Below are 20965 nucleotides of genomic sequence, written 5' to 3'. Positions count from 1 at the left end.
ACAAGCTATTTCAGCAAATGTGGTACATTACTTAATATAGATATGAACTTAAAGAGGAATCTGACTCAGAATTTGAAACTTAGGAATATATACAAAGCTATCATATCAAACCATGGCCCATTTAAAAAAATAACCGTGTTCGTATTTCTAAAATAAAAAAAAAACATGAAAACAAGCAGCCTCAATTTCAAGAAACGGAATATATTTAACGATCTTTTTGGATGAAATCCGGAAGACACGAAACAAGTTTGGATTTGAAAAACCAATCGTCCTAGGTTTTGCGATATTGGTCTAGTCCAAAGCTTGATAACTGATTTTGTAAAAGACTAACCACAATAAGAACCGAGACACGTTTAACTACATTCGCAACAATGAAAATCTTGTTGAATATATTCAAATAACACACACTTACAAATGGAATTGGAAAAATGTACATCAATTGGACAAAACGACTGACCATACCATACACTACAAGTCCAGACTAGGCTAAACAAGAACGTTTATATGTTTCACGATCAAGTATGCTGGAATATCAATGGTTGCAAGTGGGGGTCTAAGCCGGTATGCCATTAAAACATTTAGGTAGAAAAATTTCAAGGTATGAATAATTGTGATCAGAATGAGATTTTTTACAGCGACTTCAAACAATATCTGAACTCGGGTTATGATTTCTACAACAAAATAAAAACGATTTTGAGCTAATGACCCCATCAACATAGTACAACACAAAACAATAAATCTTTTTCAGCAGACGACAATAGGCAGGCATTATCGATTGGACAGAAACACTACAAAATTAAAGACACAATACAGAGATTCATCTAATAGATTGTAGATTATGATGATGAAATAATTAATATCGTGTATGAGGAGGATTTTTAAAGATTAACTTCTTACTTACATAACGACCAATAACACTAAAAGAGAGGTGAATGATTCTAAAGGTATTGCTTGTTAGTCGAGCATTTATGTCAATTTGGTACTCTTTTCTGCTTTAATTTCTTTCATTTTAACAATGGAAATCAGCCAATTTCTGTCTTATGACTATGTTCCTAATATCTTTAGAATTGTTTTAACGTTGTTTCATGTTGTACAATTCCGGGTTTCTGTACCTGAACAATTGCTTTTATAAATGTCACGCTGCCAACAGAGCGTAAGTCCAAGGACACTGTCCACTTCCACCCTTTTCAACTCAATTCGCAAAACTGTTTGTGATCTGTGTTCTACTCACTCCTATGTTTGTAATGATGCCATGGATGTCATACCTGGCCTGGTTATAACAGTCATCTCCTTCTTACAACAAATCCATTATATCGTTTCCTATTGTAAGCTTTTTCATTCTCCACGACATTTTCTTGAACATTGAATAATTATTGCTCTAGTACATGTCCAAGTTATCACAAAGATCCAGATCACATCGTCCCTTCCGTTCTGCAGTGTGCATGTTGTAGAGCAAATTGATTTACTAAATAGCAGGCTGCCGTCATAGCACTACACACTATAGCGAATTCCGGACGATGTGTGATTCTGGTAGGGTTTGCAGTTATCTATTTGGAAAAAGCGATTTATGATTTCTTCAGCTGGGATCATATTGTGTTCCTTGGTTTGTTTTTAAAATTGAATTGTTTCACTACAAACCATCACAATGTTTACGACTTGATGTCATCAGTAAAGCACTTTTTAAATTGTTTCAAGTCTTCGTATGCTTCTCGATCTAGCATCGTAACTAAGCAGTTATTTTGTTATCACTATTCTCTTTTTGCTGGGATAGGTCTTTTTTTTTTGGGTGTGATTAAAAGAGAAACCAAAGAAATAGTTTTACGTTTTAAACTCAAAAGTTAGATTCAGACTAACAGTTCAACGACAACAGTACACAATACATACACCAGAAAACAAGGACTGATAAAACATAACACCAATAAAAACCGAGAGTGATCTTTACAATATGTTGATACTTTAAATCAAGTAAGTAGTCACCCGATAATAGCTGTGTATCAATCCTTCCATCTCAATCTCCAACAAGTCCTCATTCAGTTAACGTTCTCTTTTGTCAGTGATATCCTGAGTAGGTTGATGTTTTCTTTTCTAAACCATGAAAGCTGGTTGACATGTTTTAATTGTTCTCTCAAACTTGATTTTGAGATTCACTGTGATATCAATCTATTCAAAAGTAAAACTTCTGCCCATCGACGGTACTGGTAATCATTTGTATGTTCTACACATTCTTAATGATTTGGCACCAAAATCGCCCACATAAAACATTGCACCAACTGCACCTTCACATCAATGATGACTTTCTTGTCTTCCAGCCACTTAGGTAGACCTAATATTGAGATCCGACAATTGATCTATATTTGTAGATATCAAATTTTATTTTAATCTCCTCAGTTAATGCTAATATCTTTTATCTTATGCCCAACTTGCAAATTTCTCTCCGGAGCTATTATACTTCATTTTTAACATATCTTAAAAGTTGATTGCCTTTGACATGTTTGTCCAGCAATGCAAGTAACATTTTTTTCTTCAGTCTTATCAGCCGAATTGGTTCAATTGTATGAGCTTTTGCTATATCTTTATTTTTTACGCAGTTGTTTCTTAGGAAAAGCTTTCAACGTCACATTTTTTTTTCAACAGCAAACACCATCGTATTTGTTATGGTCCTGTCGTGATTATATATCTTCTAAGCCTCCCTCTTATTTTTTTTTTTTTTTCATTTCAATTTTCTTTTTAAACCAACCCTGATATTATTTACAGATCAAAATGCAGGGTCAAATGTAAACCGTTTCTTTTGACACAAGATTCCACCAATTTAGTTTATCTTTTGTAGTATATTGTAAGCTGATACTTTATTTATTTCAATTTGTTGTATTTCTAATAAATGACAATTTACTGTTACAAAATATTCCATTCCTCTCTGTAATTTCTGTGATATGACATTTAACATTTCGTAGCTTCATGAGTCCTTTTTATTCAGATCATTTGTATATATGAACCTGGAAAAAAGCATTACAACACCTGATTTATTTCGTTCGACATATTTCAAACCCGAGTTGTACTTTTTTTAAAAAATTTTTTATATAAAATATGGTTAAATGTTCATAGCTTTTGGGTGAATTGGGTCTTCTTATATCTGATAGACATGTGAAACACTGGAAAATTCAAATATAATTATACATTTTATTTTAAAAGACATCATTTTTGAGCAAATGCACTGTTTACAATTATTGGTCTACGCGATTTCCAATTCCATCGGACAACTTCGAGTTTATTTCAAACACACCCATTTTGATCCATCTTGTCAATTTAAACCGGAAATTTCAATATTTTAAATAACTTCCGTTCACACGGATAACAGATTCCAGCCGCCTTCTAATACCACCACATAACCGTCGTATTTGTTGTTGTGTTAAGTGTTGCCATTCATGGTGCAGTGCATTGTCCAATTCTGCAAGATTTTGCACAGGAGGTGTCATTTTGTGCACTTTTCGACCGTTGATGTCCCAAATATGCTCTATCGGGTTTTAATAGCGGCTACATGCTGGCCAGGGGAATGTCTCCACTGACTCGTCGTGAAGATACGCTGTTACAGCCCGCGATTGATGCGGTCGTGCATTATCGTCCATGAAAATGGGCCTTGTCCTCAACGGGTGATTGTCAAAATGCTGTACTACAATTGCCTCAAGGATTTCCTGCTGGTATCTTTGCCCATTAAGGTTACCACGAACAGTTTTCATATCCAGCTTACAGTCATAAGACACACATCCCCACACCATAACGGATCATCCACCGAAAGCGACTATCTCAACAATGTTTTCTTTCGGCATATGCGGTATTTGGCTACCGCCACACACGAACACGGCCATCCGTGGCATGCAACACAAATTTGCTTTCGTCGGACCAATGCACTCTTCTTTAGATAAAAAATTCAAGCGACGACGAGCTCGACACCACCGTAACAGTTCAGCTTTGTTTCTAGGCGTTAACAATGGCTTTTTCACGGGTATCCTGTCCTTTTGAGTCGATTTCTCAAAGATCTTGAGGAGAGTGCACGCTGTGGAAGCAACTGTCTTTTCAATACAGTACTGTTAATGAAGGTGTTTCTTCGAATAATTCGGCTAAGAGCTCTGTTTTCACGATCGGAAGTTACTGAAGGTTTTCTAGATCTGGGAGAATCCTCCACAGAATTGGTATTTTGATGTTTACTTACAATTCTGCTGATGGTTGAATGGTGGTGGCCCACGTGCACGCGTCAGGCAATCTGCCTTAACGACATTCCAGCTGCTCGCATGCCAATTATTTGCCATCTAACATCAGTAGAAAGTTGAGGAGGACCCATTTCATCAACTATTGATAAGTTTTTCACAAACAAGCTAACATACAGCATACATTTTGACCCGTATCTTAAACTTGACTTTTGTAAGTTTGAAGTGACGGCCACGCACGGTAAGTTCATGGGGAAATGCATGGGTGCAAAACAATGAATTTAGGTCAATAAGTAGGAAAGGTGTACTCTATCAGATAAATAAAAATGAAAATAAAAAAAAAATCACGTTAATGTCAATTCTTTATTCATTTTTCATTTTATCATTCTCCTATCAGGTCATTTTTTCTTTCGTACTGGTCTACTGTTTGCAAGGGTTTACGGTAAGGGTTGGGTTAATATTTTAAAAACTGGTGATATGCTTTTGCAACTGTCAATTCTATACTACAAGTCTACTGTGACCAAAAGACACGGGGGAAACCTAAGATAGATTTCATCATCTATCTAATAGTGAGGTATGATAGAAAGCACACCTCCCTCCACGGCTTAGATTTAAATCGAAAATATTCTTAATTAGAGGTAAGCTAAAATGTGTTATCGACAAAAAGGCCCAGGTGGGATAAACAAAAGAAGATCTACATCATAGATTACAAATTGAGTATCGACCACTTACCATCACTTATTTTAAAAAGTTTCCTTGGAACATTTTGATTCGCAAATTAAGGACAGTGACCTCTGGGCGTTTGGACCAACCGATCCAGGTGGAAGGACTATGTAATGTCTACACTATACGTGAAACATATAGGGATCTGATTTAGCTGCAGCCTTATCCATTCTATATTTAAGTCCATCCGTCATTGCTTTTATTTGCAGTAAAACAATCAAACCTGTGTCTTTGTATTTACCCAAAAAGCACAGTTTATGACTACTCTTAGAATGGTCTACACCACATGTCCAATATAGGTATCTGACATTACTGCCCTGTGTGTTGAATTTATTTATCAATGATATGGTCATCATTATAAATCAACTTTACATTTTTCGATTTTCTTCACCAGGAATATACTTTAGCTGAAATGACAAACCATTTTAGAATGTTTGGATACTCAATGCTCTTCAACTTTACTTGGTCATTTTAAACTTGATGATTTAAGAGTCACTGAAGAGTCCTTATATACAAAAAGCGCGTCTAGCGTATCTATGATGATAAAAAAAAAAAAAACTTACAGCTAATAAAAATATCATGCTGCCAAGACTAAATTATCAGTAAACATTCAACATCCAATGGATTTAGTGTAGAGACGTTACAAACAGTCAGATACAAACATCACCTTTTGCAATGCCAAGATACAGGTCTCGACAGATTGTAAATCCATGAATGTGTATTTGTATACAGTAATAAAATTTAATTTGCTTTTCATTTACTGATACTAGTAACAAAATTGATATTGATACCAATAAAAACAGTATTTATTTATCTACTTCAAGTGTTAAATTGGTAACCTTTTAGAATAAGTAAAATTCAAGGATCGATAAATTTACCAGGACCGTTTCTCAATTTCCGGGCTCGGTAAACAACAATTCCGTAAAAAGGAGGATGTGCTAACTAACCCTTTTGAAATTAGGTCCATAGTTGGGGTCGGACACCCTATCCCACCCTTACGGAAATGTTAATAAAAAATGTTTGACGGCAATAATTTTTTCGCCACTAGGTGCAATGTGAAGCTGAATAGGTAAGGTATACTTGAGAAAAAATCCAGGGTGTGTTTAGGCTTAGATTTTTTTTAAATTAGGTCCAAAGTTGGGGTCGGACACCCTACCCCACCCTTACGGAAATGTTAATAAAAAATGTTTGACGGCAATACTTTTTTCGCCACTAGGTGCAATGTGAAGCTGAATATAGGTAAGGTTTACTTGCGAAAAAATCCAGGGTGTGCTTAGGCTTAGATTTTTTTAAAATTAGGTCCAAAGTTGGGGTCGGACACCCTACCCCACCCTTACGGAAATGTTAATAAAAAATGTTCGACGGCAATACTTTTTTCGCCACTAGGTGCAATGTGAAGCTGAATAGGTAAGGTTTACTTGAAAAAAAAATCCAGGGTGTGCTTAGGCTTAGATTTTTTTTAAATTGGGTCTAAAGTTGGGGTCGGACACCCTACCCCACCCTTACGGAAATGTTAATAAAAAATGTTTGACGGCAATACTTTTTTCGCCACTAGGTGCAATGTGAAGCTGAATAGGTAAGGTTTACTTGAGAAAAAATCCAGAGTGTGCTTAGGCTTAGATTTTTTTTAATTAGGTCTAAAGTTGGGGTCGGACACCCTACCCCACCCTTACGGAAATGTTAATAAAAAATGTTTGACGGCAATACTTTTTTCGCAACTAGGTGCAATGTGAAGCTGAATAGGTAAGGTTTACTTGAGAAAAAATCTTGGGTGTGCTTAGGCTTAGATTTTTTTTAAATTAGGTCCAAAGTTGGGGTCGGACACCCTACCCCACCCTTACGGAAATGTTAATAAAAAATGTTCGACGGCAATACTTATTTCTTTTTTTCTTTTTTTTAAAAAGATTATAAATAATTTCCCTGCCCACCATACTTGATGTACAAAAAATAAACCTTTTGTCTATTCAAAAGTAGGCGATATCCACTGCTTCAGAATTATAATTTTTCGTTAAAACAGATTTGTCTAATTAAAAAATATTAATGCACGAGTGAAACTTTCTTTTCTTGTCATGCAGAACAATTATAACTTTTCAGGAACTATTTGACAGAATGACGAGAATATGGAAAGCTGTTTGACACAATATCACAAAATTAATTTATGATTTCAATGTCAATTCCCTGTTACAAACATTTTTTTAAGCATTTGAATAATTTTTATTACATATTTACGATTCCATGTACACTTAAAACTGTTGACTATTAAAATTAAAAGCGGGGAGCACACTGTTTGGTATATTGACATCGATTACTATTGTCTCAAATTAATGAACAGGACTAGATATTTTTTAAATCATCGAATAGTTCTCCGACTGCTTTATTATATATTAAACACTGTTCACACATTGGTTATATATTAATAAAAAAAAATTGAGTACGTTTGAATCTTATGCAATTTTTTGGTTCATAGACACATCCGAAAACTGGCTGCTAGCGTATTGGCTGCTAGCGAGTGGCTGCTAGCTTGAGCCTGGTTGTAGCACATTTGGACCAAGACTATAAGAGCCATCACCTATTCGACATCATTCTACTAAGTACACGTGGTTGCCCATGTTTTTTTTCAAATTTCGTTATAGTCAAATTCGGGAGAGAAGTAAAAGAAACTTACAAAGAGTGAATAATTCGTCCCTCACCGCAACCAAAGATAGTATTCCTTTTTACAATTAGAGGAGTAGCTATTTAAGGTAAAATGAAGACAATTGCGCTTCAAAGTTTAGTGGTTTCAGGGGCAGAACATATTTTTGATCTGGATGTAAATGATTTAATCTGTGAATTGTTGATTGATGCCAATTTATTTACGATTTGCTTATGATTTGCTTAAGGTATGAATATATGATTTACTTCTGATTTGTTAAAGATTTGATAACAATTTGTTTATAATTTCTTAAGAATTTGAAAACAATTTGTTTATGATTTGGTTGAGGTAGGAATATGATTTACTTCTGATTTGTTAAAGATTTGATAACAATTTCTTTACAATTTCTTTACGATTTGAAAACAATTTGTTTGTGATTTGCTTGAAGTAGGAAAGCAATTACCTCTGATTTGTTAATGATTTCAAAACAATTTCTTGACAATTTGTTTATGATTTGCTTATGATTTCTAAGCAATTTGTTCGTGATTTGTTATTGTGTTTTGTTAGCTCATTTGCATGTGAAATTTTATCACTTTCAAATCACAAAGAAATCATACGATTTGTTTATCATTTGATACCATGATTTGTTCCTCAATTTTGTTTGTTTGGGATATTGGTAACAATTTTCTGTACACATTTATTCACTGCGGATAGGTACATATTTGTTCTCGATTTATCTGCAGACGACATGTTTTGTATGTTTAGTTTTGATTTAGATTTAGAGCATATTCTTCACTTTGATCATGACGACATTAATCAAAAAGTATTGTATGTTTTGTTTTGTTTCAGAGCATATCCATCACTAAATATTTTTAATATCAAAAAGTGTTGTTTTTCTCCATTATGATTTTTATTTGTTTTATCTTTAAAGAACAAAAAGTGTGCGTGTATATATATGTTGTGTACAAGTTATCATTTTGTACAAATTATAAGTCGTATTTTGATTTTGTACAAATTGTAATTTGTACAAACAGTGATGAAAATTCACTTATAACTTGTACGATATTTTATAATATACATTTTGGTGAAAAAGGCATTGATATACACTACAGAATTGCTAATTAATGACCACACAATTTACCATATTTATCAAATACTAAATTAATTCTGTATCTTTCGTTTGAAATGGCATCAGGAATGCAGCACAATATTTTTTGACATTCATATTTTTACAATTAAAAGTACCCGCCTAGGCATTTACATGAAAGAAACCACTGACAACCTATTTTTTAAAGGCTGGTTAACTGCGAAAGTTGAAGCCCGAGAACAGTTACTGTGAATAAAATGTGTCTTTCATAGCTTGAATTTAACTATGAGACATAAATATCCTGTTCAAATTTATACACTTTTTCTGATTTGGTAATCAAAATCTCCACAGTCAACAATTACGCCTTAAATATATCGAGGACAGGTTTGGACACGATCATTCTAAGGAATATGTATAATGACATTAACCCCAAACAACAAGTTATGATAGTTACTGGTTGTTTTCTTGGTAAGATATTAGTCTCGGGTCTATTGTCCACACAGTACACACTTCCTTGCAAGAATGATCGGTGTTTCAATATCAGTATCGTTCCCAATTTAACTATGAGCCCGTTATGCTTGTCCTTGTGGTATACATACTTCTTCTTTTGTCTATCATTCCCTGTTAGGTTTAGATATGTTTTGCACAACTTTCTCCTTGCGATCAACAATGCCATCCATGTTTACACTATTACATCAATTGAGTAAATGACTGAACATGTAAAAGAGTGTAAATAATAAATTCTAGGATATAGAGCTTTAGCAACTTATTAAAATAATTTACTCCAAAGGAGTTAACTGTTGCAAAGTGTTTAAGGTAGATTCATGGTATACCGCCATCTTGGATTGTGCAATCACAGTACAAAATCAGTCTAGTTACTTGCCCAAATCAGCAAATTTGGAAACAGATTTGCAATTTTATGGTTAAACTGTTTATTTATATAAAGAAAACTTGTTAATTTATTGTATTATGCAAAATGTTTTAACAAATATCAACCTTTTTGGTTTTTAAAGTCATTTTTTGCAAATGAGCCACTTAAGAGGAGATAACTCTTTTAGTACAAAATTTATACTAGGCTAATAGGGAAATTTTTCATTTTTACTTGAGGTAGGAAAACAAGTTCGGTGACACCACATTTTCTTTTTATTATCTTTATACATATTACGAAACCTATCTTCTCACAATTTATTTCAAAATTCTATCTCATAGAATTTTTTTTATGCACTCTTATGTGTTTTTCCATTAACAAACTAACCAAATTTAGGCAATTTTCAACGACTCATAGCTTGAAAAATAGCACGGTGACCCATACTTATTATTATATTTTTGAAAAAAAGCATAGTAAAATCTTCATTTTGGCAAATTATAAGAAAATTCTGTCTCAAAAAAAATTTACTTATGATCTACCTTAAGAAGAGATAAATGTGAAAGTCAAATGATGCAATTTCTGATGCCAGAATTCAATCACCTGCTCAAACGAATCATAAAGAACAATTTTATATTTTGTAAATAAGATGTACATGATGTACTGTATGGTCATTTAATACATGTACCAATGGTGTGTATCAATGCTTTTTTCATCAAAATCCGTATTAATTTATGAATTATTGTACAAGTCATAAGTGAAATAAAATTAATAAATAATTCGTCAAATATTGTACAAATTGTAATTTGTACAGGCACTTTTTGTACAAATTACAATTTGTACAAAGTCAAAATACAAATAATAATTTGTACAATTTTTTTGTACAAAATGATAACTTGTACACAACATATATAAATGGTGTCTAAAAATAGCAACAATCAACATTCAATCTATCTAGGTGTGGATCAGTCTGAGGGATCAGTTTGTAAATAAACTGATGCAGTTACTAAATTAAATTATACAAGTGTCTAAGAATGTAACTTTAACACACTAATAAGTGTTATAAAATTAGTTGTTATATTTTATATATTATTCACTCAATATTTCGCTAAACAAATTAGCTTCATCGGGCGTGTGAATCTCGGATGCATGACAAAAAATATCTTTGTAGCTTGAACTACACAAACTTCGTGTAAAAGTTTAACATATTGATTGATGGTCTATATAAAACATATTTTTGCCGTTTATTGTACATAACAAATTTTAAATCTAAACAAATAGTTGTTTTAGTTAAATAGAATGAAATTGATGATTTATTCCTTTCGTTTTGGGTTGAACTGTTTTTCATCGCTCTCATTAAGTCCATCAGGTTCAAGAGTACGTAGCTGATGCATCCAGAACCTTTCTCTCTGTTTTCTCCTTTCGGAGTCCCAATTTTGGTTTTCCTCAATTATTTGAAAGGTGATATTATCAAAAGTATGTCCTGTTCTTAAGAGGTGTCTCGTAATTGGACAATTTCTTCCTTTTGTATAGAACGACCGGTGATTGTTTAGTCTGATTATACTATTTTCCGTTTTGCAATTAGATGTAACATAGATGTTGTATCGCTGCTTTGTTACTGTGCTGCTGAAAGAGTGGTCAGTGTTGGCGGCTTTACAGCACTTAAAATTGCTTCTACCGCATTGTTTGTAACACCCAAATTTAGAAGTGTTTTTGTTTCTTTACCTTTGATGTCACAAGTATGTCTTTGAGATTTTTTGGGTCTGCGATAGGCAATAACAGGAGGTGATGGAAAAATTTCTTTTAATTTCATTTTCGATAAGACGCCAGTGCTTTCGGATAGTAGATGAAATATTTGTCAAATCGGGATGGAAGTTTATAACAAACATGACAAACGGAATTCTATCTGCACGGGTCGTCTTATCTTTGTATACCATGAGACTAGCTCGATCTTTTTCTTGGGCTTTATCAAAAGCGTCTGTGATGTTTTTGGTTTTGTATCCTCCTGATTTCAGCTGTGTTTTTAGTTGTCCAAAACGATAGTTTAGTTTGGATTCCGAGGAGCAAATTTGCTTTAGTCTAATGGCTTGACTGTAAGGTATACTCCTGGAGCAGTCTTTCGGGGACAACTTTTTGGAGAAAGGAACTGGTGTTTATCAGTTTTCTTTGTGTGGAGATCAGTTGCCATGACCCCGTTTTTTACAAATGTTGTGGTGTCGAGAAAAGCAATTTTCTCGCTTGAAAATTCAGATGTAAATTTAATTGAGTGATGGAACTGATTACAATGATCTTAGAAATCTTGAAATGTTCTGCAGTATCGTTCCAATAGACAACAGAAGAAAAATTTAAAAGAAGCCGGAATCAATGAATCTGATTATGAAAGTGATGAAGGAGACATATGCATCCCAAAATTTAAAAAGAAAAGTAAATGGAATCCCCCTAAAAGCAAAAACGACAACTTGGAATCATTCATTACATCAGTCAAAGCTGAAGTCAGATCTTTAATCAGTGGTAAACAAGTCAGAAATATTTCAAAGTCAGATAGTCAAGCCATGATAAACTTAAAAGACCGTGACGAAATTGTTATCAAACAAACTTACAAAGGAAGTGCTGTTGTAGTGATGAACAAGGCAGACTACATCGAAGAAGGAAATCGCCATGCAGTTCTCCAACACTAAATTTTATAAAGAACTAACATGTGATCCAACCAAAGAAATCAGCAAAACAATTATTGACGTCCTCTTAGAAATTAATAAAGATAAACAAATTGATGACGATACGTACGATCGATTATCTACTCCCAGACGAAACGTGCACAGCTGGTCGATTTTACTTACTTCCAAAACTCCATAAAGAAGAGATTCCAGGGAGACCTATAGTATCAGCTAATGGCCATCCCACCGAAAAAAATTCAGAATTTGTTGATTACCACCTTAGACCACATGTTAAACAACTACCATCTCATATTCAAGATACGACTGACTATTTGAAGAAAATGAATTCCTGAAGTCCTTTACCTATCAACACAATTTTGGTTTCAATGGATGTGTGTTCTTTATACACAAGTATTCCAAAAGATGAAGGAATAGCCGCGTGTGAAAAAGTTTGGAATACTCGAAAGGATAAACATCCCCAAACTGACTGTCTAGTTCAATTGCTCAAGCTAGTGTTTGAAAATAACAACTTTATTTTCAACGACAAGCACTTTTTGCAGATTGACGGAACTAGTATGGGAACAAAAATGGCACCTTCTTTTGCCAACATTTTAGTGGGGAATCTCGAAGAACGCACCCTTTTGAGTGTGCCATACAAATCCTTGTCATGGTTCCGTTTTATTGATGATATTGACATGAAATGGAACGATACTGCAGAACATTTGCAAGATTTAAATTAAATTTACATCTGAATTTTCAAGCGAGAAAATTGCTCTTCTCGACACCACCTTATTTGTAAAAAACGGGGTCATGACAAGTGATCTCCACACACAGAAAACTGATAAACACCAGTTCTTTTCTCTAAAAAGTTGTCACCCGAAACACTGCTCCAGGAGTATACCTTACAGTCAATCCATTAGACTAGTACTAAAGCGAATTTGCTCCTCGGAATCCAAACTAAACTATCGTTTGGGACAACTAAAAACACAGTTGAAATCAAGAGGATACAAAACTAAAAACATCACAGACGCTTTTGATAAAGCCCAAGAAAAAGATCGAGCTAGCCTCATGGAATACAGAGATAGGACGACCCGTGCAGATAGAATTCCGTTTGTTGTAAACTTCCATCCAGATTTGACAAATATTTCATCTACTATCCGAAAGCACTGGCGTCTTATCGAAAATGAAATTAAAAGAAATTTTTCCATCACCTCCTGTTATTGCCTATCGCAGATCCAAAAATCTCAAAGACATACTTGTGACATCAAAAGTAATGAAACAAGAAACTTCTAAATTTGGGTGTTACAAACAATGCGGTAGAAGCAATTGTAAGTGCTGTACAGCCGCCAACACTGACCACTCTTTCAGCAGCACAGTAACAAAGCAGCGATACAACATCTATGTTACATCTAATTGCAAAACGGAAAATAGTATTTATATTCTTACTTGTGGAACTTGCAAGCTGCAGTATGTTGGTGAAACAGAAACTAAATTCAGCATCCGACTAAACAATCTCCGGTCGTTCTATACAAAAGGAAGAAACTGTCCAATTACGAGACATCTCTTAAGAACAGGACATACTTTTGATAATATCACCATTCAAATAATTGAAGTAAACCAAAATTGGGACTTCGAAAGGAGAAAACAGAGAGAAAGGTTCTGGATGCATCAGCTACGTACTCTTGAACCTGATGGTCTAAATGAGAGAGATGAAAAACAGTTCAACCCAAAACCAAAGGAATAAATCATGAATTTCATTCTATTTAACTAAAACAACTATTTGTTTATATTTAAAATTTGTTATATACAATAAACGACAAAAATATGTTTTATATAGACCATCAATCAATATGTTAAACTTTTACACGAATTTTGTGTAGCTCAAGCTACAAAGATATTTTTGTCATGTATCCGATTTCACCTAGATATATGCATACGCCCGATGAAGCTAATTTGTTTAGCGAAATATTGCGTGAATAATATATAAAATATCACAACTAATTTTATAACACTCATTAGTGTGTTAAAGTTACATTCTTAGACACTATATATATATATATACAGCTGCATTCTAACATAGCCGATTGTGCATGGGTTTCGTTAAGAGTAAGACATCGCTACGACACTAAAAGTGAAAACGTCGGTAACTACTAGTATTCGAAATGGTTTGGAATGTCTTACCTTTTCTTTTTCTTCACGGGATCGTATGTGTTCTTAAGGTAGATAGGGTGTCTTCCTCCATTTTGGATTTTGAAATACCAGAAAACAAGGTCTAGAACTTTAATCAAATGTGCAAATTTTGAGATTAGAAGTTAATTCATGTGTAAGAATTTTTTATTATGATATAGAAAATGCCATGTTTTATTATATTTATGGTTGTATTTTTCAAAAAAACGATTACTTTTGTTTGATTAAATTTTTTCCAACTTTGCCAAATAAGGGGAGACAACTCAAATGCAAGGGCAGATAATTCAGATAGTGTTACTTTTACAATAGAATGTGTTAGGAATTTACCAATTTTACTATGTAGCAAGAAAACGAGTCCGGTGACCCCATTTTTTCTTTTTCTTATCTGAAAGCATAATATTGGAGCTATCTTCTCATATTTTATCTCAAAATTCTATGGTGTAGTTTTCGTTTTATGACGCAAAATTGGGTTTTCCATGCATAATCTATACAAAATCGGACAATTTTGCACAACCTGTAGTGTGAAAATAAGTCCAGTGACCCATTCTTTTTATTAATGTTTTTAAACAAGCAGGATATAAACTACATTTTGGCAAATTATTAAAAAATTCTATGGATTATAATTTAGACACCCCATCTACCTTAACGGGAATGGTCATTCCTGACAGTTGTGTCCCGTAACATTCGGGAAACTCAGCCGTTTAAGTCTAGTCAGGTTACGCTCGTGACTACTAGTTTATCGTGCCAGATTCTGCTGTATTGGATATAAAAAATGTCACCTGTGTTGTCTGGGTTGTGTCCTGTGGAACGGACATGATCTGAAGACATTTTACATTGCCTTCCTAGCTGACTGAGTCTATAGATCTTTAGATCGCATTAGGTAGAATCTGGACGAAGTCAGAACATTTACTGTCCTGTATTACCAGTCCAAAGATGCAAATCGACTGATTGAGAACGGGGATAATCGGGACGCTTCCTGAACATTATCGTGATAAAATTTAAATGATTTTACATTTTTTTTTAATTTCTAGCCTCAAATGAAAGGATCTTTATCAGACTTTTTGTCAAATTTTACTCAGGAATGCTCCTTTTTTAGAACGGAAGTCAAAACCTGAATGTGTGACTGAGGATACAGAATATCTGGTGATGTTGAAGGCCGTATATGGTGTTTTATAATAGTTGTTAACCTCTATGTTATTTGATGGAAAGTTGTCTTATTGGCAATTATACCACATCTTATTGTTATATCAATTATATATCATTAATACCTTGGACGAGGGAGAATTTTCACTCAAACTTTAAAATAATTTTTAAAATGAAATTCATTTATTTGAATCTTTTATAATTCCTATGAAATATTTATGTATTAAGCTACATGTACCACCGATAAGTTTTTTTTTTTTAATAACCGTAGCTTTACATAACTCTTTTTACCGTTTTTTTGTTTTGATTTTTTTGTAAGTTTGAGTAATTTTTTTTTTAAACGTTTAAAAATGAAACATATATAATTCAAGAATTAAATATGGGTATTGTTAACCTACTTATTACACCCGGAAATGCCGTCATACATTGAATATACCCTTTAAAACTTAGATCTCGAAACATTTATTTGCACAGATCAAAATACTAGCTATAAATGGGGAGGAATACATGTGTATGCATATTCATTTGTAACAGTCGATTTGAAAAGCTCATTTTAGTGTGTGATTGTGTAGTTAATTTAATCAAGGAATTGTATATTTAAAAGGTTTAAATATACAATTCCTTGATTTAATATCGAATTGAAATCAATCTTTGAACTTGACCACTTCAACTTTCAACCTTGACAACACAACAGGACAAGCATGATAAGAAATTGATAATATTTTTTCTTGTAATGATTAGATCGATAATTTTTAATATTCGATCCTCTTATTTGGAGATTTGATTTTAATTTTTATAGATAATTAATTAATCAGTTTTAATTTAATCTTATCACAAGATATTTATCTTTTTGTGCTTTAGTAACAAACAACATGAACAATAAAAGAGAAGCTTATTTTAAAGATGTGTTTCGCTTGACCGATGCGATATAGATATGTCCAGATGTATGTCCATGTATACCATGACTGGCATTACATAATGACATAAATACTTGACCTTGATTTTATTATATCCAGCTGACCGTATTAAATGACCACTACATGCTAACATCGAGTGGTCAGTCGCATTAGTGTTCATTGACCTACAAGTTTGTTTACAAAATAGCTTGCAAACAAAGGAAATTTGCGAGCATCAATATTTAGCTTATCATGGTGACCTGAATATTTTCTAAAATATTGCACCGAATTTATAATTACAAAAAAACTGACAAAAAAATGGATGGAGTTAGTTTGACATTGGTGATTTTAATAGTTCTATTAACTTTCTTATGGATTCGATCAAAGAGACCCGGAGATTTACCCCCGGGACCTACGCCTCTTCCACTGATTGGAAATATTCCGGCTTTATTTGGAGGAGATCTATTGAAAGTTTCCAGAGATTTGAGAAAACAATATGGTGATTTATACAGCTTGTCTCTTGGACCTTACTGGATTGTATTTGTCAATGGTTATGACCTCCTGAAGGAGGCATTTGTAAAGAATGCTGACGTTTTGTCAGACAGACCAGATACTTTCAGCATAAAGGTGTTGGCAGAACGCCGAGGTAGGTCGAATAATTGAATAATTATTGCTATAGGTCATAATTTTACTATGCAAATAAATATCGGCTATGTCCGTATAATCATTTGATTATCATTTGCATCGTAATAGTTAAATCACTATGACCATGATGACATAAACATAAAAACTTGTTATTCGTAAACGTTATACAAAAATTATGGAAACAGTTTAATTAGTGAAAAAAAAGCGTTTATCTAACAAACAAAAAAAAACAAGAACGAGATTTACGGCTTGTTTGTCATACATGCCTTAAAGGTATGATAAAGTTTAAGAATTTAAATTTCTTTCTGACAATTTTATTTAGTTTATCATCAATTTTACCATGTTAACAACGTGTACTTGTTGTATAATTTCGGGACGATTAAGAGCGTGTAAGACCGCTTTAAACATTGGTATCGGGTATGTTCGCCCTAATGACATGTTCGCCCTGTGTCCGTTCGCCCTGAGTTCGTTTCTCCATAGAGTCCGTTCGCCCTACTTTATAATATCAATATTCAGGGCATTGAAGTTGAATAAATTCAGATATTTCTATGGTATATATTCTTATATTTTAAAGGTTATGGCTTGTTTAGGATCATTAATTGTTCAATGACTAATAATAAAAACAAACGTTTTGTTTGATAAAATATTCAGCTTGAAATTAATAAAAATAATGATGTACGATCAACGGACTTGTTTATATACATGTATTTAACATGTTTAAGCGACATTCAATCTTAACATTAAATTGCGTATGTTAAATTTAAGTTGATACATTTTATGATATATTTGTATTGTGTCTCTATAAAATTTATTGATTAATTTAAGGTTAACTAGCTGATATAGCATGTCAAAGAAAAGAAAACAATCTTAAAGTGTGTACGCGTATGGGGATTTTGGCATGTAAATTTCCCTATCAAGCTGTCCATTATATTTTCAGGAATCGTATCCTCCAATGGTCACCGATGGAAGGGTCAAAGGACTTTCGCCCTGGCAGCTCTCAGAGTTTTTGGTTTTGGCAAGAGGAGTATGGAGACCAAGATATTAGAAGAAAATAAAAATTTTATTGAAATTTTAGAAAAGGAAAATGGAAAACCTATGGGACTTGCTGGACTAATAAACAGAAGTGTGTCCAATGTTATATGTTCTATAACTGTAGGCAAGACATTCAGTTACGACGACGAAGGTTTTACTCAGGCGGTGAACCTAGTTGGAGAGGAAATTTCAAATCCGTATGGACCACTTGTTGATATGCTTCCATTTCTACAGTACGTTCCTGGTGATATGTTCCTCATTAAGCGTTCGTTTAAAAACAAAGCCATATTGGAGCAAGCTGTTAAAGAAGAAATAGAAGAACACAGGCAGACATTGGATGAAAACGACGCAAGAGATTTTATTGACGCTTTCTTGTTAGAAGAGATGAAGCACAAAGAGGAAGAGGGAACTGATTTTGAAGGTTTGTATAGTCGTAGGGATTATGTATTGTCAGTAACGTACGGTTTATAGCGTTCAAATTGCATAAAGTGCAATCCTATCCTATCAACCAATAGCAATATATCATCCTCTTTTCGGTCTGCATGTGTATTATGAATAAACTCAATCTAATTAAAATTAAATCCTTTAAATGCTTCCGTTCTGATATGTCGAGCCTTGATGCGCGACATATACCTGATGCGCGACATATCAGAACGGGGGCAATTGAAGGATTTAATTTTAATTAGATTGGATTAAACTCATCATAGATATCAGGATTAAAATTTTATATATACGTCAGACGCGCGTTTCGTCTACAAAAGACTCATCAGTGACGCTCTAATAAAAAAATGCTTAAAAGGCCAAATGAAGTACGAAGTTAAGGAGCATTGAGGACCAAAAATTCCTAAAAGTTTGCCAAATACAGCTATTAATATGAACATATCAATGATATTTCAAGTCAACACAGTGTCAGTACATACAAAATAGTACATGCATGTATTCATTCATTAAATCCTACTCGCGTGTATTTGAAGCAATACATGCATGTATATCAAACTAATATATGTTATGATTAAGTATAAACTAAAAAATATGCCAAAAAGAGAAAGCGCGCTATCTTATAATTCAGTTTACAGCTGTACTTATATCCACGATATTCTTTCGGATGTATAATTAATGTTAATGTTAATCCACACAAAAATAGATCATTTTTTCAAATTTTAGAAGACATCAAACATGTCAAAAATATCTTTTTTTAGATGACCAACTACAGTTTACCATACTGGACTTGTTTGCCGCAGGAACAGAAACAACTTCCACGACAATTACATGGGCAGTATTATTCCTAATGCAAAATATGGATATACAAGAAAAAATGCACGAAGAAATTGAAAACGTCGTCGGATCAAATAGACAGGCAACACTGACCGACAAAACTGATTTGCCATACTGTAATGCTGTGATTACTGAAACCCAGAGATTGGGGAATATAGTTCCATTGTCTCTGTTCCACATGGCCACAGAGGACCTCGTTCTGGAGAATCGACGAATACCGAAGGGAGCGATTGTTATTCCTGTTCTTGATTCTGTCCAGAATGATGAGAAGAACTTTCCTAATCCAGAAAAGTTTGACCCTACAAGATTCATTAACAACGAGGGAAAGTACTGCAATCAGGATAAGATCATGCCATTTTCTTTAGGTATGTACTCGACTCGTCACAAAGGATCGTACATTAAACTCATAGTTGCTATTGTGCAACCCTGTTTTGATTCGGTATATTTATTATTATTTTGGGTACTAGATACCTGCCCTGATTCATGAAATGAATAAGTATAGTAGACGAGTCTCAGTGAATTATGCTATAACAAGCTAGGATTGCTTTGAGCTCTGACTTTAAAATAAAAAAAAATAGATTAAATAATAAACATGATAAATATATTGTTCTCTCAGGTTTGTTTATTGTTATTAATGATCGAATTTCTTGTAAAATCTAATATACTGGTAGATTAAAATATGTCATGTATGTGCCTGTTATCAATATTCAAAATCTACATGTATAAACTTCTATTTATATGTCGCGTATTATCCTGATAATGAAATGATGGTGAAAAGTTCTGAGACAAACAATTCTTATTTTACAGGAAGACGTGTATGCTTGGGCGAATCTTTGGCTAGAATGGAATTGTTTCTATTCTTAACATCAATGGTTCAAAAATTTAAGTTCCTACCACCAGTGGGAGAACAGCCACCCCCAGCAGTTGGAAATCTCGGCATAACACATGGACCGCTTCCATTTAATGTTAGATGTGTTCCATGGTGATGTGTATGTTTGTCTACTTGAGTTGAATTTCGTGACTGGTGATACAAGCCCGTAAATAACAGATCATAACAAATAGCAAGAAAGGGTTTGACTTGAATGTCGAACAAGCAGTGTTTTTTGTAACGCTCAAGTACGGAGACAATAAAAGAACAAGTCACAATTATTGCTCTATAATTAATAATTATGTCTATGCTTTCATTTACATCAATACTTTTGTGTTAATTTGTATAAGCTTACTTTTCATTTTTACATGTTTAAAGACTTGAAACCTGACCAAGTTGACAGAAAAACTGTCTTGGAAGTTAATATATAGACGACGAATTATTGATTATGTATAATATTCATATTCTAGAAGTGGTTTACATATATTATAGTTTAAGTAATAAATCTTTTGTTCTTTTAAACAGTTTGTGATTTTTTTGTGTTCAGTTTCATCAGTTTGTACAAAACGATTTATTTGCGTAATCATAGTTTCATTCACATTTCAAAGCATACACAGATAATTCTTTTGCGCACTATACATAATATCTATAATAAAATTGAGAATGGAAATGGGGAATGTGCCAAAGAGACAACAACCCGACCATAGAGCAGACAACAGCATAAGGTCACCAACAGGTCTTCAATGCAACGAGAAA

At 33.5% G+C, this 20965-nt stretch overlaps 1 protein-coding gene across 1 annotated transcript; it reads left to right on the top strand.

The window, feature by feature from the left end:
* Nucleotides 1-16653: 16653 nt before the first annotated feature.
* Nucleotides 16654-20731, top strand: LOC143062743 (cytochrome P450 2J6-like). Its single transcript, XM_076234508.1, has 4 exons — nucleotides 16654-17035; nucleotides 17972-18487; nucleotides 19266-19706; nucleotides 20149-20731. Exons 1-4 carry the CDS (start codon nucleotides 16708-16710, stop codon nucleotides 20325-20327), a joined length of 1464 nt encoding a protein of 487 aa, XP_076090623.1. The 5' UTR covers nucleotides 16654-16707; the 3' UTR covers nucleotides 20328-20731.
* Nucleotides 20732-20965: the final 234 nt, after the last annotated feature.

This window comes from Mytilus galloprovincialis, chromosome 2 (genome assembly GCF_965363235.1).
Source record: "Mytilus galloprovincialis chromosome 2, xbMytGall1.hap1.1, whole genome shotgun sequence".
Lineage (NCBI taxonomy): Eukaryota > Metazoa > Mollusca > Bivalvia > Mytilida > Mytilidae > Mytilus > Mytilus galloprovincialis.
This window is presented reverse-complemented; position numbering and strand designations above follow the sequence as displayed.

Bases quoted from the DNA above. Each gene is read 5' to 3' on its own strand.
- LOC143062743 (XM_076234508.1), top strand. From the start codon at position 16,708: ATGGATGGAGTTAGTTTGACATTGGTGATTTTAATAGTTCTATTAACT. The intron at 17,036-17,971 runs GTAGGTCGAATA...TTATATTTTCAG, and splicing joins GGTGTTGGCAGAACGCCGAG to GAATCGTATCCTCCAATGGT. The intron at 18,488-19,265 runs GTTTGTATAGTC...ATCTTTTTTTAG, and splicing joins AGAGGGAACTGATTTTGAAG to ATGACCAACTACAGTTTACC.